Source organism: Alternaria ventricosa (assembly GCF_023758065.1).
Source record: "Alternaria ventricosa strain BMP 2768 chromosome Unknown scaffold_2, whole genome shotgun sequence".
Classification (NCBI taxonomy): Eukaryota; Fungi; Ascomycota; class Dothideomycetes; order Pleosporales; family Pleosporaceae; genus Alternaria; species Alternaria ventricosa.
Window position 1 is genome coordinate 2,836,106 of NW_026055682.1, and position 23,331 is coordinate 2,859,436.

The following is a 23,331-nucleotide window of genomic DNA, read 5'->3' on the forward strand; positions in this document are numbered from 1 at the left end:
GGTGTAATCTCCTTTCTATTACCTCTTTTATTTACTTAGACCTAGGTTACTACACTACTACTACCAGGCGCGACAGTATGCTCCTTTATTAGAAGTCTAATAATAAGAAAATCGCAGTTACACCTCTTCACGTTAGAGCAAACGTATACATCTTATACACTACGCCCTCGCCCAACCTTCTTGCTACAGCCGCAGTTAACTTTAACGACCCTGTATAGTCTAAACACCGTTAACTTAGCTATCTCTCCCTAGAATACATGCGTTAGCTTACAAAAATTAGCTATAGCATAAAGGTTACTAACAAACAAATCTAGGCAAAGGCGAAGAACATATACCCTGTCTGCGCTACTACCTATGCCCTCTACAAGGTTCCCTAGAATCCTGCGAACTAACACTATAAACACTTTAGTAAGCTTGTTACAGTTAACACCTAGAGTCCTTACCCTGTCCCTAGAATTAAAGGAGAGCGCTACGCATTATTTCTTATTAATAACACCACACGTTTTACGTAGGTTTAATTCTTCAAGAATAAGCATGCTCTCGCCTAGATATTTACGAACCTTCTTACCCGCCTGTCTACTAAGCACAGCCAGCCTATTGTGCGCATTTGGTGTAACAACAAGTTTATGCAGAGAACAATTACTACCTACTATAACACTTATAGTATTACTATAGAGCTAAGCGTGCTGTACGCTTATTATTACGCTAGTACTGCTAAACGCTCCTACTACACCGTGCGAGAACGCACTACTACTATAATCTAAGATCTTACTCCCACTTCTGTTATAGTGCAAGGCATTATTAACTAACACAAGGAGACCCTACGCAACGCTACGTTGCCTAAAGGTCTTTAGGTGTTCGCAATATAGGAGTTAGTTAATAAGAAGAATAGAGCTTCTTTAAAGGCACTTTGTTTCTTAAAGACGCTATATAAAGCCTTATATAATAGAAAGCTAAACCTTGCTAAGGATAATGCCTAGAGAGCGCGGGTGTACGTTACTACTCCTCCTAAGCTTAATTAACTAATCAGCGTTACTGCATTACATCACCTACAAGGCTATCTAGCTTACTTCTTATACGCTCTTTATAATTAGATGTGCCTTATATAGCGCTCTAACACTTGTAAAGTTAAGCGCGTCTCTATAGCGCGCGTTAACAACTCTACTAGTTTTAATAATGTTTAACTCTATAGCATCTATATTAACAATCAAGTCCCTCTTGTTACGCCTCTAATCCCTAACAAAGCGGAGGCTTCTAACAACTCTAACTATGCCAAACTATACAACAACGTCGCTTTAATGTCTCTTTCTGGTACTATAGATACTTTTAGTGATTTGCTATACTAGTCTAACACACCTCTACCCCCTAAATTATACAGAGAGTACGCAGAAGTCAACAGTAATACTACGTGCAGCCTATGTCTCTATTCTAACTTGAAGTACGTTTAGGCAATCGCGGACAATAACAATCCCTGCACTTAATGTGCCTAACAAAACATTAATTGCAACTATTAAACCTAGTATAATCGCGATCGTCTCCTCTATAGGCGTAAGAAGAATGCGCAACAGAAGGAAAAGAGAAAGCAGCATTAGGCGGCTACACTTGCCCAACTAACAGTTTCGCCCTTCTTTAGGGGCAATACTAAGTTGTCTGCTCTGTCCAGTGCTAACAGTAACGATTTAGTTAACTACAATAGCAATAATATTATTGTCCCTGCTACACTAGAACATACTACCTACAACGACTTTAACAACCCCTATAATAACAACAACGTCGTCCCTGCTACGCTAGTACACTTACCTCTAGACAATAACGAGACTACAACTGTAGCTGCATGTAAGGGTAAATGCAGTAATAGTGTTACTGTTCCCTCTACTCCTTTCTCTACTACTCTAGCGACTATGCCTAAAGACACTTCTCTCGTTAATAAATGCTTCTAGTGTCTCTGCTGTAAAAAGAGGTGCATTTAAGACAACAACTCTTCTAGTTGTTAATAGTGTGTCTAGGATAGAGATATTTGCTCTCCTGCTACCGCAGACTACTAACAGAACTTTGCCTTATGCTGTTGTCTATACAATAAATAAGCGCGCGGTGTCTTCTGCGTGCGCCAGACTTCTAGGGGTCCTTACAATGCCTGCATCTCTAGCAATAACTATCTTAACTGCGTACCCGTATACAAGCGTATTACTCTACCTATCTTAAAGGAGCAGCGTTGCATTACCTGTTAGTCCCTAGCAAATTAGCATAGCAAGCGAGGTAGTCTTTCCGCAGTGTAATGCAATAGCTAATACCCTTACAATGTGTGCATTAACAAGTAACAGGCCTGCATTGCTATTACTAACAAGAATAACACTCCCTGCACAGAATGCATACGTAAATCTATAACATGCAATCTTGCGTTACTATATCTTAACTGCGTTAAACACTAGGATAGCTAGCCTAATAACACCTAGACAGCTCCTTAACCTTATACTCGTTTTAGCGACAATAACACTACCTAGATAGGTGTATATCTAAATAGAGCTCTAGATTACTTACCACTCTAAGTCTGTTCTAGCTGCGTGCAGAGTACATAAGACTGTACAAGCCTGCGAGATAGGCAGTCTCTATGCTACTAGTGTCTCTTAATTAACACTACTACGTATAACAGGTCCGTATATTGCATAAAGACAGACCCTACTACCTATGTTGCAAAAGACAAGCGCGCGTACTCTCTTTCTAGAGACAAAGACAGCTACAGTGTTATTTTTAACCCTACCTACAAGGGCCGGCGCATCTATAGCACTATCTAGCCTTAAGCCTCTAATTAGAATAAGTTTAACAAAGGTCTACTTAACAATAACCTGCATAGAATCAATGGCGTTTCCATAGCTACTCTTAACTTGTCCTAGCACTCTTATAACAGCTCTATTACTTAGCAGTTAGACAAAGAACCTTTCTCCCCTAACTCCTAGTACGATAACCTGCTACTTGATAATAATCTACCTACTCTACGTATGTCTAGCACGTAGTATAACGATTTGCCGCTTAACAATAACTTACGTAACCTCTACGCTCTAAGCACTACAACTATCCTCTATAAGCCGTAGACTTACAAGAAGGCTATAAATACGCCCTAAGCTACTAGTTGGCACAATGCTACTTAGGCTAAGCTTAACTCTCTTCTCGCTAAGGAAGTGTATAAGGTTGTTCTACTTCCCTCTAGAACTAAGTCTATCTCTTCTAAGTTTGTCTACAAAGCTAAACTTACTCTAACTAGCAGAATCGCAAAGCTTAAGGCCTGTATTGTTACCTAGAGTTTCTAGCAGCGACTAGGCATTAATTATACAGAGAAGTTCTTACCTACTGCAAAATCTTTGTCTATACGCACGCTTCTAGCAATCTATAGTCTTCTCTAGTAGACTACCTCCTAAGTAGATGTATACGTTACATTTCTTAATGCTAAGCTTAAGAAGCAGGTTTACTACATGCTGCTACTGCCTGTTGTCTTACTAAAAGAACACGTCTAGCTCCTCTAGAAGTCCTTCTACAGGTTAGTGCAGTCCTCTTAAGCCTAGTATTAACTTCTTATAAGTAAACTTAAAGATATAGGATTTTATACCTTACTCTATAACTTGTGTATCTACATTCATACCTAAGACACTATTATTATCTCTGTTTATGTTAATAATATTCAGATCTACGCGCTATATAATAACACTATTACCTAGTTTAAGACTTAGCTCTCTAAATCCTTTGTTATTATATCTAAAGACCTAGATGCTCTATATCTTAGTATGCATATTAAGCACACTAGCTAGAGCGGTATTAAGATTTATTAGGCTGAATATGTGCGTCGCGTGCTCAATTGGTACAGCCTTTAAAACCTCTCTATTGCTGCTAACCTATGCGATTACAAAGCAAAGCTTACGCGTAATAACGACACTAAGTCTACGCCCGCTTTTAAGAAGTAATACCTCTAGATGTTTAGCTCCCTTAACTATATGCCTGTTATAACGCGAATTAATCTCGCCTATACTACTTCCCTGTATAGGCGCTTTAATGCAAACCCTTTACAGGCACATATTAATAGTATTACACAAGCATACTTGTACGTTAGTAGTACACAGGACTTAGGCATTACATACTCTCCGCAGCAAGAGCCTTGCCTTGTTAGCTATATTAATGCAGACTAGGCTAGCTGCGCAGACTTACGGCGTTCTACTACTAGGTATATCTTCACCCTAGCTAATAGCCCTATCTCCTAGTTATCTGCTATACAGAAGGTTGTTGCACAGTCTACGTGTAAGGCAGAATATATAGCACTAGAAGAGGCTGTTAAAGAAGCTCTCTAGCTTTAAGCATTTATTAACAACCTTAGCGTTAGCCTCTATTTTAGCACTATCCTAATTTACGTAGATAATTAGTCTGCTATAAAGCTGTCTAAGAACCTAGAGTTTTATTAACGCACTAAACATATCAATATCTGTTACTATTTCCTCTGCTAACACGTTTAGGATAGAACTGTGTCTATAGAATAGATTAGCGGTAAGAACAACTCTGCGGACATGCTTACTAAGCTACTAGATCCTACTAAGTTTATAGCTATGTGCAAGATTCTTAGTCTTGTTTACTAAGACCCTCTACATAGTATAGGCTAAGGCCCTCTACGTCTTGCTATAAGTGTAGTTACTGTTATACCTTAGAACTGTATAAGCGATAACAACAGGGCTCTCGCTCTATAGACCGTTTTCCTCTAGAATACCTACGAAGACGCTAACTACATAGAAGCTCTTACATTAGAGTAGCTCTTCTAAGAGTCTAGTATTACCCTAGAATGCAAAAAAGCCTAGTATAAGTACGTTAGTGCTTAGTATGCATACTGCACGTATATAGAGGAAATTAAAGACCTAGACAAGAAGAAACTTATCGCCCTATATAGTAGTTTCTAGACTGCGCTTTACTTTAAGCGCACTACCTTACGCGATAATAACAACTATATCTAGTAGCCCTGCTACGGCGAGCAACTTAGGGACGCCTATAATCCTAATGCAGACTACTCCTATTATAGTACTATGCTTTAACTTGCTTTCGCGGTCTCTTGTTTCCTTTCTCTTTTTTGTTTACCTTATAATAGGTTCTAGGGGGGCTGTTAGTTAGGATTCTATCACGTGATTTACTTACTAGCGTCGCCCTAGTAGTATATATACAGGGCTTCCTCCCTCTTACATAGAACAATCATCACATCTTTCTCTTCTTGTTCTACAGCATGCCGGCATCTACAAAAGGTTCGCCTGTTTTGCCTTCATACCATTTCTCCCAGCCTGCTTGGTCGTCTTCCCACTCTACTGCGTCGAATTTGAGATTCTGTGGGAGGTTCATGGAGGTGTGTGGCGTAATCATGGTTGTCTGTCTGTAGAGTTCTCTGAAAACAATCTCGCGGACCCAGCCGTAGACGCCATTGGATGCCTTGGCTTCGGTAAAATCGGTACTGCCGCGATTGTAATCTACAACTTTCTGCAGTGCTTCGCGTACGGAGAACATGCCCGCACTAAAGTAGGCAGACATGCGTGACGTGCTATTTGCGGCAGGATTTGAGCGTGTAGCGGCGTAGTGGTCGATTTGCTTTAGGAACGCATCCATTCGTTTTGCTGCTGCATCGTGGCCGACAGGCCACAGCTTCCGTATCCTCTTCTTGTCTTCTTCCGACTCGAATTGCTTGTCTTTTGCAGGCTGGGGTACGGCTGTATCGAAGAGACTTTTTAGCTCCTTCTTCGCAGAGGGAGGATTTGCGGTAGGTGAAGGGTTAGTGTCAAGCAATTCCGGCTCGTCTTTCAGCCTCTCGAGCCACGCTTTGAAGAAGGGTGTAAAGACTTTCATGGGTGTCCCAGCACCTGTAAGCATTGTACCAGGCTCAACAACGGTCTGGTCATGGTACAATGAGACTTGAATACCATCCCCAGCTGTTTGGCAGAGTTTCAAATCCCTCCGCATCTCATCAATCTCGTACTCCAAGTTGCCAAACACGTGTGAAATCTCCCACTTTTTCATCCAATCCACTGCTGTCTGTACGATCTTCTTCCTATCCTCGCACTCTAGGAAGACTAGCGGTATGTTCAATTCCTTGAGCTCTTTCTGCATGATGCGCAATCCCTCGCACATGAAGTCGACCCTTGCAGGGCTAGTCCCATGCCACGACTCGTCTGCAGCGCAATTGACGTAAAAACATACGAGAGGCTTCCTCGCACTTTGGGCAAGCTCGGAAGCATGATGCAGCGCGGTGTTATCTTGAATGCGGAGATCTTTTGGACGAAACCAATGCGCTACCTTTGTCACAACCTTGATTTCCTCTTGTGCACCGAGGGCTTCTTGAACTTGATCGTAGGGAAGATTATCATCTACTCGTTTCGCGCGTTTGAGAGTCGTATGCCCGAGTTCGGAGCGTTCGTATGATGTTCTTTTGGACATGTTCGTATGGGTCTGGGATTTGTTCGGCTGTGCGGGCTTTTTTGGCGGTGCTCTACTTTGGAAAAGAGTCGCGTGTTGAAACGCGCGGATCGGTAGTCGTACTTTGACACTAACACATCTATATTGAGCAGCTGCCGGCCTAGGTAGAGTTTGCAATAAGAAGACGCGTTCGAAGGAAGGCATTGAACATGCGCTCTGCGCTTAGGCGTACCTTTGTACCTGATCATCGATAAACCTTAGACTAAGGGTTCAGAGTGGTGACGTCGGCGGACCACCCAACCACACCAACTAGAGCCGATCAAGACGTTACCCTGATGGACACCTGGCGTCGAACACCAATCGAAGGCATGCCTATCGGCGTTTCAGACACAAGATCTGGAGAGATCCCTGGCTCCCGCTGCATTTCGCGATCTGTCGCCGCTTCCTGGGATCTTGGTGCTTTGCATAGGGCTGCATTCGATTCAGGGTTCCAGGCGACGACGGTGGATGTGAGCACGCGACAAACTACGTTGCTAGTGCGAGGTGTTAATGCGACCGACATAATTCCGCTCTAACGCGCAGGCAAGGAGTTGCATAATTTCCATGTTGGAGTTTTGTTGGTCTGACAGATTGACCGCAGCCGAATCATGCCAGCCGGGCACGCTGCCTAGTTGCTGACACGTGATGCGAGTCTTTCGGACTGCGATCAAGCTCTCTTCCTTGAGCTCGTCGGCACCATATCCGTCGACGAGCTAGGCTAGCAAAGCTTTGTCGTGTTGTGTCGATGGCCCTCACTACGATGGCGAATGGAATTGCCCCGTCCGGAGCACACCGTAGGCATCAAAATCCCAGCCGCTCGCAATACCCCATCGCCAAGGGAAAATCTACGGGGATACCAATTTTGGTTTCCACGAGAGAACCATTGAATAGCGAATCAGATCATAGCTGTGCGGAACGTGACGCCAAGATGTACCAAGCCACGCCAAGTCCTCATCCTCCAGCCTTCCATTAACTGGCAGAAACGTGCATGTCTTTCCCAATGAGGCAGCTCGTTAAGATTCTCGATGATGACAGTGGCTCGCGGCGCGGACCAGGCCAGCGGAATGGGGACTGGGCCCAGGTAGCCGGAGTCTTCCTCTCGAGCAGTAAGAGCGCTGTGTTATCGCACGAGGGACGGGAAAAGGCACTTAATGCACCTTGTACTGCAGAGGAAGGCATGCCTCGGGTATGAAATGTGGACGCTAGTAGCTAGATACGCGGGACATAGTCTGATTCGTCTTGATGCATGTATGCAGGTCCGGGAAGCTCTGTGAGCTTATAAAGGTTGGAGCAACAGCTTCCCAGAATGTCGGTTCATCGCACTTTTGAGAGTCTTGCCCACTTACTGATCTCTCAATCGCGTTCGTTATGAAGTGTACATGCTCAGCTGTCGTGGCTGCAGCCCTTTTGGTCGGGTCTGTCTCCGCGCAGACATTCCGCCGTCTGGGAGCTTGCCCAACGCTCGGTTGCGTGTTCCCTCCTGACCAGTAAGCATGCAGATTGAACGAGCTCAGAGAGCTCAATTGCTGATACACAACTCAGGGCCGACTTTCTTGCGGGCCAGTACTTCGACATCCGTCTAGAAGTTCACCAGCCAAGGAACGGATCCGAGTTCATCGGTCTACCTCTGGATGAGCAGTTTACCTTCACTCTTGGAAAGAAGGGCGAGGAAGCGAAGCTAGTAACAGAGTTTTTCAACCTCGAAGAACCCAAATTGGAGAAGTGGAACTTCACATGGTACGAAGACCTCTTCGCACGCGACGCGACGAGGCCCTCCCTTGTTAACGTTGCGGCTAAAGCCTACCGCCGCATCGCTCTTTACGAACCTGGCGAGTACACTGCTACCCTCAACTATAACAATGGAAGCAAGACGGAAGCTACTTGGCTCGTTCGCGACCTGGCTGAGGAGCGCAAGGCCAAGAACATCGTTCTCTTCATCGGTGACGGGATGACCACAAACATGATCACAGCTGCTCGTTTGATAGGCCATAAGCAGGTCAACGGCAAATACCAATCTCTCATGGCCATGGACAAATTCCCTGTCGTTGGCCACCAGATGACCCACTCGATCGACAGCTTCATCACCGACTCCGCTAACTCTGCTGCTGCGCTCAACACTGGTCACAAGTCAACAGTCAACTGTTTGAACGTTTATGCGGTACGTTTCTTCCATCTCGTTGCACACTTGTCTGTATCATCATTTTACTGACAAATAGTATAGGACAGTAGCAAGGATCCTTTTGATGACCCGAAGGTTGAGAGCATTGCTGAGATCTTTCATCGTCTTACCGGAGGTCATGTAGGAATAGTATCGACAGCATACATTGCGGATGCTACCCCTGCTGCCTTGGTATCGCACACCCGTCTCCGTAGCCAGTATGGAGCTATCGTCGATACCTACCTCAATGGTGTCCAGAACTACACATGGACAAACGTTCCTCTCGATGTCATTTTCGGTGGTGGTGCCGAGCAGTTCTACCCGTCTGAACTTGGAGGTGTCACGTATCAGGACAAGAACTACTATGATGAGTTTGCCGCGCAGGACTATCAGATCATTCAGAACCGCACTGCTCTGCTCTCTGCCAGCAACGAGGAAAAGGCTCTTGGTATCTTCACCACCTCCAATATGGCCAAGTGGCTCGACCGCAATGTCTACCGTGACAACCTCAACCAATCGCTTTCCCCTACTGGAGATGAGACACCCGCTCTTGATCAGCCGGGCCTCAAAGAGATGACCCTCAAGGCCATTGACATCCTCGAAACCCGCTCAGGTGACAAAGGATGGTTCCTTATGTCAGAAGCCGCCAGCATTGACAAGATGATGCACGCTCTCGACTATGATCGCGCACTCGGTGAACTTCTCGAACTCGACGACACGGTGAAGGCCACTATTGACCACCTCAACTCCACCAACTGCCTCAAGGAGACTCTGATCCTTGTCACTGCCGACCACGGCCATGGCTTCGATGTCATGGGCTCCGTTGATACCCACTATCTAGCTGCCCAAAACGTCGACCGCAAGAAACGCAAGTAATACCCATGTACGAACTGTTGTGAGACATTAACTGACTTCGTACAGGCAATGCTGTGGGGACGTACGAGCAATCTGGCGAATCCCAATACATCAACACCGGCAATCTGACGTACACGTAAGTTGGAACTATACGAAATGCACGTAAGACATACACTGACATCATACTTTCTCAGAGATTCTAACTTCCCGTCGAATTGGGATCCACGCTACACGCTCTTCCAAGGCCTGATGGCAGATCCCGATCGCCGGGAGAATTGGTCTGTCCGCAAAAATGGTCCCCGCGAGCCCGCCGTCGAAATCGAAGAAGATAGCAACGACAACTACGCTAACCCCGAGGATGGCGAGGGCGGTATCTTGCTCAATGGTACGCTGCCTGTCGAGAACGACCAAGGTGTGCATTCGTTGACGGATGTGCCTGTCTATGCCATGGGCCCATGCCAGGAGCTCTTCCAGGGGACATACAACAGCATTGATATCTTCTACAACATGGCGACTTGCTTTGGCCTAGGAAGAGGCAAGCCAAGTGCTGAAGAGTAGAGCGTCTTTTTAGATGGGTGTTGAAGAGAGAGGGGCTCAGGCCTCATGACGACGTGGACGATGATCATGTTGTGGTAGTACTAAAATCACGTCTACTCTAGAGTAGCTGTAATGAATTCTTGGTGATGATATTACTTCGTGCAACATTTGAGTTGTCCTTGGTTCGAACATAAAGTGTGTTCACACAACTTCATCGCAGGAAAAAGCTGCCACGGAAAGTGATGTGAAAAAGTCTTTAGTTGCTTTTCGCGATTGCCATGGTTATCAGAATTTGATCATTCATTAGTTTTTACGTGTTGGGGTGGAACATGAACAGACGGGTGCTGCATGAAAGCGTCACAGTGTTGTTATGTAACCAATATCCTGAGAAGGTCTTTGGTTTTTGTTATCACTAGGAAAGCCACTGTGGAGCCAAATGCTATCACAGTTCATGGCAACAGCACCCTAACAACACAGTTCCTGCGAATGTCACGGCCAACCAAGCAGATTGCCTCGCGCCTACTAAGGTTTCCACGGGTATCGGTAGCGTCCATCAGTTCCGTAACGAACGTAAGGCTCGACTTCACTTGAACGAAATCATTAGCACCACTTGATAAGAATCCATCCTCACACCGAGAGCAGTGTATTCTCACAACTCCCGCCTATTCTTGGCCAGTTCAGCTTGTTGGCGTAGGTTCGGCGCCGTGGTGCTAGCCTCGCCGCTTTGAACGCCCTGCTCCATATCGGCAGCCCACAACGCAGCGCCAACGGTGTTTGTGAAGGAAAAGAAGATTCCGGCAATCGGGACGAGTTCGAGGAGGACAGCTGGGATGCCGAAACTATGCAAGGTTAGTGGTCTGAATATGACTACACGTAGACGGACCGACCTAGCATATGCGGCCTTGCGCTCGTCAATGAAGCGCTCCTTCTCCTGCTTCTTCATCTGCTTGAGTTGGAAGTAGCGGGCATGTGCGGTGGGCCCAAACTTGCGTCCTTGGAGGATGACGAATAGTACGGTGCCCACGACTGGGATGAAGTTGAGCGGAAGGTACATGAAGTATCGGATGATGGCGCTGGGGGCGAATTTTGCGAAAGGCTTCGAGACGAGCTTGCCCAGTTTCGCAACAGGGTCAGTTCCCGACTTTACCTGGCGCTCTTTGGAAACTAATGTGGTCTGGTTGCGGCTGACCAAGGTTGAATCAAAGGTATCAATAAGCGCTTCGTCAATGAGGAAGTTCTTGCTGAGAACCGAGAAGATAGTGGACGACTCGCTGAGTACGAGCAGAACCGTGGTGAAGACTGCGAGTGGTCCGTTGAAAAGGGTGAGAAGTGCGACTTGGGGAATGTATGTGACGGCAAACATGAGCACGGTGACACCAAGACCGAGCGAGACAGTAGGGACCAGTTTCGCAGCGAGAGGCTTCCATAGAGCACGGTGTGTGAAGAAGTACGCAATGCCCTTGGGTCATGTCAGTGTTGTGCTTTGAATGCCATCCCCTAGTGTGGTCGAGAGGGCCGAAAAGCACTCCCAGACCGGCCACTCCAGGCAAACGTCGATGCAATGTAGGTAGCAAGGATTCAGACGCGTACCTTGAAAGGGTAGAGATATGCGGCCGAGCGGACAGCTTCTGAGGCAAGCTGTCTAGCTTGGTTGAAGTCTTCCTTGGCGACTTCCTTGACCTTGTCGGGTACTCTCACTCTGGACTCTGACATGGTTGCAACGGATAGATCGGAAAGGTTAAGAAGATTAGGAAGTAGGGAAAGGCGTCTGAGTCGTGATGGAAGACAAGTGGTGTTCCCTTGCCCAGGTGTTGGTGGGGTGAAGCTATGGAATGTGGAAAACTACGTCATAATCGCGTACTTGGCCCAAGCTCCAATCCTAACAACGCGGACTCTGTCCCTGCGCCAACTACGTCGTTTGAGCAGATAACTTGTTACCGCAGGAGAGAAGAAACCCGAGAGATGGTACATGTTGATTGTATAAAATGCCAATAAGGCAAGCTGGGACGGTAGCGGATCAGTGCAAGGCACGTCATACAGTGCTGGTTTTGCGCATTTGCTTTGAGGTGCAGGGAATCCTGCGTAATTGCAATGTCAGGGCAATTTGCTATCCCGCTGATGCTGCAATAGTTCAGAATAGTCCACCTATGGGCGATGGCTCAGGAATGCATTTCCAAGGCACAAGTTCAGGAGTGAGTCCATGCCGGATTCGCACGCTTCTAGGCCCTTGACAAAGTCCCCACCGTGGCCATTGTGCCAGGTAAATGTGGCGGTGTTATCAAGATTATACAGAAGATCTGCTACAAACACGCGTCAAGGACCAAAAATCCGATGCAAGACAGGGTAAATCAGGAATTGAAGACGTGGCTAAGCTTTCCTCTTCCCCACTTTCCATGCACCGGATCGCAAAATGACGCAGCGCCAGCCGCGTGCTAGCCCCCACCACGACCGAACCGGACATTGGCTAGCTGCATCCGTCGCGAAGCCCCTCATCGAGGGTCCAGCGCTGGAGTGGCTGATGTAATTAGCCAAATCTTGTGGCAGCGGCAGACAGGAGAGAACGCCACGGCAGGTATAAGCTGAGGGATTAGGGAAAGAATACCGACCCATGGCCGGTTGGGGCTTGCAATGGCCACGTTTGAAAACAACAGGCACATCGTGCATGACGTCCGACACGAGTTGAGCCAGGTATTCACCAGTGGCTGTGCTAGGGGATAGAGCCAAACGCCTCGTATACTCGAAAAAGCTGCGCGGATGTGCAGCCTACGTTGGGATAAAATCAGCAATTTAGAAAGCGTAGCGTCAATGTAGGCTTCAGCGTGGTCAGCACTTCCCTCGATCAAGGTGCCAAGACCAAAGTAGGAAACAGGGATGTGAGCAGTGACTGCCCAGGTGCCGTTTGTACGACGTGTGCTGATGCAAAGGCATGACGTAGGACCATGGGTCTCTCTGACTTTGGCCCTCGCCTGTGGTGTATATATTAGACCACCAGCGCTTGCTTTTGGTGACCATCTACGCAACGGCGATCACCACACCCACGCAACACTCTAATCAACTTCATTCAAGCCCAATCAGCTATCTATACCACCTCTTATTCAAAGTTCACACCGCGATCATGTCAGGAGTGATGGACAAAGTTAAGGCCAAGGTCGACCAGGTGATGCACAAGGACAAGACCCATGGTAAGCACTTCCTGCAGACTGCCGAGGGCCTGAAGACCACCGTCAGCTACTCACACTTCTCTAGATGATCCCACCGGTCCTCACAGCTCTCATACTGCCAACACTGCCGATCCTACTGTACCTAATACTTCCAATGCTACCACTGGCACTGGGGGCTTCTCCGGTACCCACCATGGCTCTGGTGTAAGCACTGGCCTCGGTACTTCTGGTAGCCATGGCGAGCGCAACCCCGAGTACACATCTTCTACCCATGGTTCTTCGGGTCTTGGGTCATCAGCCACTCATGGGAGCACTGGTCTCGGGTCCTCAACTACCCACGGCTCTACCTCTCACAATGACCCTACCGGTCCTCACGGCTCCCACACGATGAACAAGGCTGACCCCCGGGTCGACTCCGACCGTCTTGGAAACGCCGGTAACACTGCTGGCGCAGGCGGTTATGGTGCTGGACAGTATGCTGAGTCCCACGGCACCCATGGTACTACTGGCAGCGGCCTCACCGGCACAGGGCTCGGCTCTTCGACTACTGGAGCTTACAGCTCAGGTAACAGCAGTGGACTGACTGGTGGTCACGGCACTGCCGATTTCAACGACCCAACTGGTCCCCACAGCTCACGCATGGCCAACCAGGCTGACCCCCGCGTCGGTGGTGTTGGTAGCACTGGAGCTGGCGCATACAACACTACTGGAACCGGTCTCACCGGCCATAGCACTACCGGTGGTCTTGGACACTCCCACAACGACCCTACCGGCCCCCACGGCTCCCACATGGCCAACTCTGCCGACCCGCGTGTTGGGGGTGTAGGTAGCACTGGCGGTCTTGGCCACTCTCACAATGACCCCACTGGTCCTCACAGCTCTCACATGGCCAACTCGGCCGACCCGCGTGTCGGAGGTGTAGGCAGTACAGGCACAGGAGCCTACGGCAGCAACGCTGGCGGCATCGGCTCAGGCAACATGGGCCAAGGAGGATACACCACAGGTGAGCACGTCAAGACCGTCCCAGGGGAGGTCGGGGGAACAGGCCGTGACAACCTCTCTCACCGCAATAACGAGAGTGGCGATCTTCCCAAGGCCCTCACCGAGCCTGTTTCCCACGCTGAGCCTCACTCTTCTCTGCAACATGACCAACACGTTTCAGGTGGCGCTCACGGCACTCATGGTACCACTGATGTTCACGGCAAGCCATCCATGATGGACAAGCTGAGTAAGTCTTCCCCATGCGGTTGAAAGTTGGATTGACGCTGACAAGACACTCTAGACCCCAAGAAGGACGCTGACCACGACGGCAAGACTGGCATCATGGACTAGATTTGTCGTCGTCTTTTTGCCATCTCACTCGTAGTGTGTTGCGAGAGCAAGTCACATGGTGGTTTTGATGGTGTGATTTGCATGAATACCCCCAAGTAGCGTAGTAGCTCAATGAATAGTAATCTCCCTGTCAATTTGGTTCTGTCGCAGTGCTCGCTCTTGATGAGCAATGTTATACTTGTCTGTTATATGCATCCATGATGCTGTTAACATAGATCTGTGATTTCGCATGTACTCGCACATGGGGTATATCCTCGTCAGTGCACTCAGATCAAGTGTATATACTCCGTGCAATGGTGTCGAAATTATAAGAAGTTTGATTAGGGGGTATCATTACTTTTTGCACAAACTTGCCAATGCATACGGCGACCACTCGCTCGCCGTATGACGGGAGTGAATTCAAATATTCAGAGGTTTCGAGATGTGTCGCACAGCCCAATGGACTCTGTGAAAACCCATGGCCATGAAATCACTTGGCTTTTCCCTTGCCCCCCTTCCTGTTTCCTTTACCACCAATCCCTTTCTTCTTGTTTTGGTTCAACGAGCCATCAAGAAGCGCGCTAAAGGTCTCACTCCGCGTCTTGGGCGCGCGATCTGGGGTCGGCACTACAGGCTCGTCTTCCTGTGAGTTTTGCGTCGAAAGCCTCTTGTTCCTCGTCCTCGTTACGCGCTCCTCTGCTCTTGAGGGTGTTGCAAGGCTGACTGTGTCCAAGTCCTGCCTGGTCTTTGTTGTCTTGTTGTCTCTCTTTGCGGGGCGACGGCGCTTTTTGGGCTGCGGTGTGCCGGTATCTGGCGCGGGTTCTTGTTGCGATTCGGCAGCTGCGTCGACGCGAGCTTTCTTGGGAGCCGGCTCTGCTTCGTCGGAGCCTTGCAGGACGTGGCTGTCCGAATAGTCCTCCTGAGCATTGAGCTCATCGACAGCCCTCTTGCTGGACGTGGCGTCAGTAGACTCGAGGGCGTTGCCGTCGGAGTCGAATTTCTTGTTGATGTTTTGAGCCTTGAGGTGGGCGCGGGCCTTCTCCTTGGCCATGCGCTCCTGCCGCTCCAAGTCGTACCTGTCGTTGCCAGCCAGGCCGTGCTTGATGAAGCGTTGGGCGGCGCCAAGGTCTAGTCGCGCTCTGCCCTCGGCGCTGCCCATGACGCCGCGGTCCTTGATGTGCTTGATCTTGCTGTTGTACTGCTTGAGACGGGCAATTTCCTTGAAGACATGGTGTTGCGTGGCATTGACGCCCGACGCCTTGAGCACGGAGAAGAGAATAGCTTCGATGGCGTATGCGGACATGCAGTAGAACTCTGCCTTGTCGAGGAGCGGGAGAGAGGACGCGGTCGTGTGAAGAGGCGCGGCCAGCAGAGGGTCGAGCGCGGCGGTGAGCTCATCGATGTTGACTTCGAGGTCCTCGACGAGGTCGGGGAGGTCGGTCTGCGGGTCCATGGTGGTGATGGAGGTCAAGCGGTCGCATGCGCACGCCAAAGAAAAGTAGCGGGCCGAGCGCTCCGACGTGCAAGCGTCGGATCGCTCACAGCAGACAGCCTCACTCACTAACTCGCCTCGGCCCCGAAGCCCATGGGAATCCCAAGTCGTTCAAGCTGTCGTTCTCCTCCGTTTCACCCTTTCTCCCCAGGCTCCGGCCTCGGATACCACACGCACCATCACGATGCGCCGCCGGTAGCCATCGCCCACGCCGGCTGGCTTCCGCTCGGACGAGAGCCTTCATGACGAGCTGGCCGCCAGACGCTACAGCAGGCAGCACGGGCGCAACCAGCCACACGGCCGACTTCTATCGCAGACAGCCTGTACTCGACCGACGCATTCACATAATCGGTGTCGGCAACGTGGGCAAATTCATTGCCCACGCCCTGCGCGGCATACCCAACCCTCCTCCAGTAACGCTGGTATTCGGGGGCTGGCAAAAGTTCAACGAATGGAACGACTCGCAACGCCGCCTGGCCCTCGTCACCGACGGCCGTGTCGACACCAGAGACGGCTACGATGCCGAGCTAGCCATCCCCCGTCTTCGCTACCATGGCCACGAGGTCGGCCTGAATCCCTCCTCGCTAGACACGACCCAAGGCCCTCAGATGCTGCCTGGCGAGTCTGCTGAGCCCATCAGCTCGCTCATCGTCTGCTCCAAAGCCCCCCATGTCCTGCAGGCCATCTCCGCCGTAAAGCACCGGCTGCACAACGACTCGGTCGTCTGCTTCCTGCACAACGGCATGGGCGTCATCGACCAAGTCAACGCGGCCGTCTTCCCGGACCCTGAGCACCGGCCACACTATATGCTCGGCATCAACTCTCATGGCATGCACGCCTCGCCACACAGTCGCTTCACTACTGTCCACGCTGGTTTCGGCACCCTCTCGCTGGGCATCCTACCCCACCAACGAGACGGCCATGCCAACGAGCCCTACACCCCCGAGTTAAGATTCTCCGCATCAAGAGATGGCAAGCCCGTCTACCCGCACCCTCCAGACAAACTCAATCCAGAGTACCCACCCCCAAGGAGCGCCAAATTCCCCTTCACGCCTAACCAACGCTATCTACTTCGCACCCTCCTCCGCACTCCAGTACTAAGCGCAGCCTCCTTCTCGCCCCCCGATCTCTTGCAAATCCAACTCGACAAGTTAGCCGTCAATTGCATCATAAACCCCCTAACCGCCCTCCTCGACGCGCGCAACGGCGCCATTCTGAACAACTACGCCTTGACCCGCACAATGCGCCTCCTCCTATCCGAGATAAGCCTCGTCATTCGCTCCCTCCCCGAACTCCAATACATTCCCAACGTGTCCCAGCGCTTCGACCCAGGCCGCCTTGAAACCGTGGTTGTGGCCGTTGCACACCGCACCAGCGACAACGTGAGCAGTATGCTAGCCGATACGCGTCAGGGTGCGCACACCGAGATTGACTATCTCAACGGCTGGATTGTGAGGCGAGGCGAGGAATTGGGTATTCGATGTGCCATGAACTATATGGTTATGCAGTTGATCAAGGGCAAGAGCATGGTGGTGCAGCATGACATGGAAGAAGAGCTTCCCCTGGTAGGGAGTAAGAAAGGGGGGAGGGCGGAGGCGGACTTGGTGATTAAGAGGGATGGCGCGGAAGCCCACAAGAAAGGCACACCGTGAGACGGCATTCGTCTTTGACGCTACGGCCAAACCTTTTGCACAGTTCGACTACACAGCGCTCCACGGGCTATCAGAATCAATACTAGATACAATCCGCAGAGCAGAATGCGCCATCAGTCGCCATGTCCTGTCCCTAGAGCGTAGATCTGCTTATATCCCGGCTTCTGATGATGCACATGTCCACCCAAGAGCCGGTAGGCATAACAGTAGAGCAATCGAAAGAACAGTAGCGTCCTTGTAATTCTCTCGATACCAAAGAAGTAAACGACAGATTGCGATTAGTAGAACTGCAGGCGATGGACATGGTCAATGTGTATATTTCTTCTCCTACTCTTCATCGTTTCTCTTTCTTGTCCTATCTTCCAAGAGCTAGTATTAGATAAAGCTATAGTACATTATGTGTAAAGACACACATCCAACATGTTTAGTCAACCAGACCAATAATACTCCTGCCCACCGCAAACCCTTCCCCCAAAGCTTCTTAACCAGAACAAAAGACTACCAGAAGAACTCCCGGTATCCATCAAACTCAAGTTCCCACCATCCCGAGACGAGAACTAGCAGCGAAGATACCTCTCTTGCTATGTGTATATCCGACAGTAACGGGTCCGTAAACCTACCCCTCTAACAAGCCACTGAAGATGCTCAACAAGTAAAGAAAAACAACCAAAGCATTCGCCTCTTACTCGCCGTATACAAACGTCAGCTAGGATAGTGTAAGATGATTGAATAAAAGAGTAATGGTCGTGTAAAACTCCAAGCACAGGACCGGTAAACAGCGAGTTACCCAACAAGAATCAGCCAGTTACTGCATCATGTATGGCTCAGTCGAAAGCACCAGGCATGCTCGTACCGGGCATCCTCAAACTAAGTCTACTGCCACTGGCATCCTTCTCTCTGCTCGGCACAGCAGGTGCAGGGTTCGAAGAGGAACGTTGACGCTGTAGGCGCGGATCCTCCAGCTTCGTCATTTCCTGTTCCTGTTCAGAGACCGCTGTTGCTTTCCTGGTATCGAGAGACTTGTTCACTTCGTCTTGGAGTTGAGCTTCAGCTTGCTGTTCAATATCCTTTTCCTCTTCCACTGTCAATGAGGGTATGGACGGGGCTGCAGTGACAGACTCATTCTGACTACCGTGGTGAGCTTCGGCTGACGATGTTTCGGCTTCCGGATTGGCGATTGTCTTGGACTCTGAGGTCAAAGCGTCGTTGTGCTTCAAAAGGACCGTCTTGCCAATGGAAATTCTCTTGACCTTATCACCGCTTTTGCTCCGAAAAGGGTCTTCATCGCTCTTCCTTGGCTCATTCGCCATCGACGCAGCAGAACCACCAGCTGTGATGTCTCGAGGCTCAAACGACATGATGCTCTCTTCACTCATCCTCTCCTCAATCTTCACATCGCTGTTCGTGAATGTGGGACTGCGTGGGCCATCTCGCAAAGGAACGAAGGAAGGAATCACACCGCCACCAACGCGAGTCCAGAACATGCGTTCGCGAAGTCGCACACTCTCTTCCCAGGACGACTTCTTCTCTTCATCCGTCTCTGCGCGCCAGTGCCCCGCTGCTACCATGCGTAGGAAACCAATGTAGTCGCACGTTGCCCGAACGCGACCCAGACACCAGCCACACAAGGGGTAGCGCTGAGAGTCTTCAGTATCGGAGGGCTTGAATCGAAATTTTCGGGCGTACTGATCACCATTCCTTGCTTCGCCACAAAGCGAGCATGGAAAGATGGGAACCCGAAATTTGGATGGAGGAGCAGGGTTCGGCTCTACGACCAGGGAACCAGAAGTGATGCTGTTCAGTACCGTGCGGCGTGCCATCCATGAGAGACCGGGGGCGATATCCAGACGCAGTGTTGGCTCTATGTCCTCGACCAGAGCACGTTTATAGAACTTCTCGTCCTTGAGGTTGGGCATACCAGCAGTGGCTACAGATTCGCGAGGTGAGTTGGTAGCCGAAGTGGGCGACTTGGAGGGCAGCGACGTGGTGGAGCTGTTGGTCAGTGATGCCAGTCCCAGCACATTCAGGCTGCTGTAGTTGCCGCTGGATGCGCGACTTGCTGGGGCAGAGGAACGGGCGCTGATCTTGAGCATGTCCTGAAACTCGTTGAAAGCGGCAAGATCGGAGCGTAGTACGGGATGGATAAGATGCGAAAAGTGGAGGGGATGATCGGGGCTGATGTCGTCGGTTCCCGGCGTGGTGGGTGTCAGGTTCATGGCCTCGAACAGCTTGCTCATCTTGTCGGCCGGAGCGATGCCTGGTGTTGACGGAGCGGTGGTTGCAGTGAGAGCGTGGCTTTCGTTGTCGTCGCCATGAGAGCTCATCCTCTCGACAACGGCCTTGAGATCGTGCAGCTGGTCCTGGAGGGAGTGTTGCAGGACGTCAGCGTCGCCCAACTGCTGCTTGAGTTGCTCGCCGCGTTTCTCCGAAGCCTCCGTCTCTTTGCGCGCAGCTGCAACCATGACGTTGGCTTCTTCGAACAGGGCAGCCGTCAGGGCCTCGACTTCGCTGTCCGTCTTGCGCTTGGCAGCTTCTGCGTGGGCTCTGCGTTTGCGCTCCTCGCGCAGCTCCGTGGACAGCTGCTTCTCCATCTTGTCGTAGACGAGCTTGTCCACCAGCAGCCCCGTGGAGAGCTTGGCCTCATGGGCCTTGACCTGGGCCTCGAGGTGGGCCAGCTTCTCGCGCGCGGCGTCGAGCTCGTGTCTCGTCTGCTGCAGTGCATCGTCGAGCATGGTGGAGTGATTGATGGCGTTGATGAGCTTGGTGCTGAGGGTCGAGACTTCCTGGCTGAGGTCGGGGTGCGAGTCGGTCGAGTCGTGGCGCGACAGAGGCGGCTGTGGAGTGGCCGAGCGCGGGTCGGGGATGGTGTTGATGCCGTCGCTTTCGGACTGCGATTGCGACTGGGCGGTTTTGGCGAGCTGTGGTGTCGACATGGATCGTGTGACATGGCTCTTGGGCATGGGCGACAGAGAGCGCAGTCGCGAGGGCGTCATTGCACCTGAGCCGTGGACCCAGGGGGCCGAGTGGGCTATGAAGCTGGTGGGAGAATGGACGTTAGCGATGGCCCACGCAGCGCCTCGCTCGGCCAACGTGGACGTACGAGTACTCGGCCATGGCAGATGGCGATGCAGGCAATGTGCTATGTCGTCGCAGGCATGACAGAATCCAACCGAGCGAAACAGCACGAGGGCGCGGCCGGCCGACGGGGTGGACAAGGAGTGACGTGACGAAGAGCGTCTGACAAACACTGCGTGATGGACCTTCAAACAACGACGACGACGACGACGACGACGACGCTCGCGTCGGGCGCCTACGCTCAGATCGCCTCCCAAGCCCCCGCGCGCGCCGCCGCCAATCACACACAGGCCATGACGCCGCCCGCGCCCGCCCTTGCCTGCTGCAGGCCTGCTTTTCTGCACCGCCACACCCAAGTGGCTGACACGGACACTGTCGCACGCTGATCCAATCCACTTTGGTCACCATGGCAAACACGCCAACCACGAGCAAGGGATACGCATACTCCATTCCACACTAGCTTACATGCTTCATCCCCAAAAGGTTGCTTGTTCAAACGCGACACAAAGAGAAAAGAAAACGACTGACATTATCGCATCGACGTCTCGCACCCCGTCATGACAAGCCGCGAGCCAGCGGTGAATTCCCCCATGTTGTCCACCATGTCTTTCCCCCCTTCGACCTTTCCGCGCTTTCTCCAGTGCTGTTGCCTGTGACGTCCACATAAAACAATGCTCTGATATCCGCCCTCTTGTGTCGCCGCCAACCATGCCAAACGCCAAGGCTAGCCACCGTCGTCGTCGTTGAATCGTCCGGGAAAGAGAGGGCCGACCGTCGTGTCCTTTGTCGTCGTGTGCGTGTAACGGTACTGGAATGGCAAGAATCAACGACAGGATTGTGTACAAATGCCAACGGCCGTCCGCAAGCCCATGGCTGAAAGGGGGTAAGGAAATCGAGATGGAGCGTGTTTCGCGTCGTTCGGCATCGGGTCTCGGGGGTGGGCTAACGATTGCCATCGTCTAACGACGCCCAAACCTGCTGTAAGAGAAGTTCGTATTGATTCTGAATGAGTGTGGTCATGGCTACTTCTAGCTTTTCTTGGTGCGAGGAGACGCTGCTCTGCCGCTGCCAAGGCTGGGGACGTACTTTTGTTTCTTCTCTGCGGGCTTGAGAATCTGCATACCCCATTAGTACCTGTTCGACGTAACCTTGTGCGCCTAGAGCTTACCTGGAAGGAACACAGCAGACTCTCGTCAACGCTCATCATCGCGCCAGCGTTGTCAAATTCACCGCAGTAGTTGGGTGCGCTGAACAGTGTTACGAGCTGGCGCTTGGAAAAGAACTCGTAACCGTCTTCGACAACTTGGTGCGCACGGCAGATGAGGTCCATGTCATGCTTTTGCAGGAAGCGCGATACTACGTCGGGCCCGAATGTGAAGCTCACACCTCGGTCATTCTCGCTCCATCCGGTAATGTCCTTGTCTGGGTCGGACCAGAGAAGGTCGCAGAGGAGACCGCAGTCGGGAATCTGTCCTTGTTAGCCTGTGCGCTTCATGGACACTGCAGTTGCAGTTGCAGTTGCAATTTGAGCCTGACTCACGTCCGTGGGTCGCATGACGCGCCTGATCTGTTCCATCGAGTTAAGGTCTGGGCTGAGACCGCCGTGCATAGTGAAGATCTTCTCGTCGATGATGGCGGCAATGGGTAGGCAGTTGAAGCAGTCGGTAAACGTCTTCCACAGCTTGATGTTGTATCTTCGTTTGCACTCGTCGTAGAAGCCGTAGATGCGGTTGATGGAGGCGCACTCGTGGTTGCCACGGAGGACGAAGAAGTTCTCGGGGTACTTGATCTTGTACGCCAGCAGAAGGCATATCGTCTCGAGAGACTGCTTGCCACGGTCGACGTAGTCGCCTAGGAAGAGGTAGTTGGCCTCTGGAGGGAAGCCACCGTACTCGAAGAGCCGCAGCAGATCATAGTACTGGCCGTGGATGTCTCCGCAAATCTGAAAGGCAAAGCAGTCAGTAGGTGCTCAGAAGCCAGATCTCGGGCTTTGCAGCACTGCGCGTTGTGACTGACCTTTATCGGTGCCTCGAGCTCGAGCAGGATAGGCTGTGAGATGAAGATTTCGCGTGCCTTGGTGCATAGATAGCGGATCTCCGTCTCGAGCAGCTGTACCTGTTTGCCAGGCCGGCTGCCACGGACCTCGAGCAGACGGTCTATGATAGAGTCCAGGTCCACCTCGTTCTCGGCCATAGCTGGGACTTGCTACTGGCACTGGTGTGGGTGGCTGAAGGTGCAAGGGAAGACCTCGCGCGGGTGGGTGGGAGAGGGCTGCGCGTAGCACTGGCGGTAATTCTCCTGCACCGGGCGTGTTAGCAGTGTCCTATGCCTTGGGGGCTCCAATGGGAATGCCGACGTACTTCTGATCTCAAAGAGTCGGCCGGATCGGGTCGTGGGTGGTCGACGCTATGGGCGGGTGGAGTATGGCTCAAAGCCCCTCAAAAGCGCCTGGCGGCAGAGCTGGGATCACGCGACGAGTGGGGCGGCTGCGATGTGCGCTGGTCAATTGTGCTTGTTGAGACGGCGATACCTGTGCGGGCTGCTGCTGCGTCGTGGGCAGGCGAGTGCGGTGCAGTGGGGGGGGGGGGGGCCGGGGGGAGGTACGCCAGTTCCAGCCCATGCCCC

General features: G+C 51.2%; 8 protein-coding genes across 8 annotated transcripts; 3 read left to right on the forward strand and 5 right to left on the reverse strand.

The window, feature by feature from the left end:
• Nucleotides 1-5,241: 5,241 nt before the first annotated feature.
• J4E93_001929 (uncharacterized protein) lies at nucleotides 5,242-6,120 on the reverse strand (the record flags this gene model as incomplete). The annotated part of the gene is made up of 1 exon (XM_049339877.1): nucleotides 5,242-6,120. One exon carries the CDS (start codon nucleotides 6,118-6,120, stop codon nucleotides 5,242-5,244), a length of 879 nt encoding a protein of 292 aa, XP_049203834.1.
• Nucleotides 6,121-8,618: 2,498 nt separating this feature from the next.
• J4E93_001930 (uncharacterized protein) lies at nucleotides 8,619-9,499 on the forward strand (the record flags this gene model as incomplete). The annotated part of the gene is made up of 2 exons (XM_049339878.1): nucleotides 8,619-8,623; nucleotides 8,692-9,499. The coding sequence occupies 2 exons, from the start codon at nucleotides 8,619-8,621 to the stop codon at nucleotides 9,497-9,499; spliced, it is 813 nt and encodes a 270-aa protein (XP_049203835.1).
• Nucleotides 9,500-9,547: 48 nt separating this feature from the next.
• On the forward strand, nucleotides 9,548-10,036 carry J4E93_001931 (uncharacterized protein; the record flags this gene model as incomplete). Its single annotated transcript, XM_049339879.1, has 2 exons — nucleotides 9,548-9,552; nucleotides 9,673-10,036. 2 exons carry the CDS (start codon nucleotides 9,548-9,550, stop codon nucleotides 10,034-10,036), a joined length of 369 nt encoding a protein of 122 aa, XP_049203836.1.
• A 628-nt stretch (nucleotides 10,037-10,664) lies between these two features.
• Nucleotides 10,665-11,728, reverse strand: J4E93_001932 (uncharacterized protein; the record flags this gene model as incomplete). Its single annotated transcript, XM_049339880.1, has 3 exons — nucleotides 10,665-10,854; nucleotides 10,903-11,474; nucleotides 11,606-11,728. The coding sequence occupies 3 exons, from the start codon at nucleotides 11,726-11,728 to the stop codon at nucleotides 10,665-10,667; spliced, it is 885 nt and encodes a 294-aa protein (XP_049203837.1).
• Nucleotides 11,729-13,369: 1,641 nt separating this feature from the next.
• On the forward strand, nucleotides 13,370-14,427 carry J4E93_001933 (uncharacterized protein; the record flags this gene model as incomplete). The annotated part of the gene is made up of 2 exons (XM_049339881.1): nucleotides 13,370-13,378; nucleotides 13,420-14,427. The coding sequence occupies 2 exons, from the start codon at nucleotides 13,370-13,372 to the stop codon at nucleotides 14,425-14,427; spliced, it is 1,017 nt and encodes a 338-aa protein (XP_049203838.1).
• A 550-nt stretch (nucleotides 14,428-14,977) lies between these two features.
• On the reverse strand, nucleotides 14,978-15,940 carry J4E93_001934 (uncharacterized protein; the record flags this gene model as incomplete). Its single annotated transcript, XM_049339882.1, has 1 exon — nucleotides 14,978-15,940. The coding sequence occupies one exon, from the start codon at nucleotides 15,938-15,940 to the stop codon at nucleotides 14,978-14,980; it is 963 nt and encodes a 320-aa protein (XP_049203839.1).
• A 2,515-nt stretch (nucleotides 15,941-18,455) lies between these two features.
• J4E93_001935 (uncharacterized protein) lies at nucleotides 18,456-20,591 on the reverse strand (the record flags this gene model as incomplete). The annotated part of the gene is made up of 1 exon (XM_049339883.1): nucleotides 18,456-20,591. One exon carries the CDS (start codon nucleotides 20,589-20,591, stop codon nucleotides 18,456-18,458), a length of 2,136 nt encoding a protein of 711 aa, XP_049203840.1.
• Nucleotides 20,592-21,734: 1,143 nt separating this feature from the next.
• Nucleotides 21,735-22,899, reverse strand: J4E93_001936 (uncharacterized protein; the record flags this gene model as incomplete). The annotated part of the gene is made up of 4 exons (XM_049339884.1): nucleotides 21,735-21,821; nucleotides 21,875-22,174; nucleotides 22,247-22,648; nucleotides 22,723-22,899. 4 exons carry the CDS (start codon nucleotides 22,897-22,899, stop codon nucleotides 21,735-21,737), a joined length of 966 nt encoding a protein of 321 aa, XP_049203841.1.
• Between the last annotated feature and the right edge of the window lie 432 nt (nucleotides 22,900-23,331).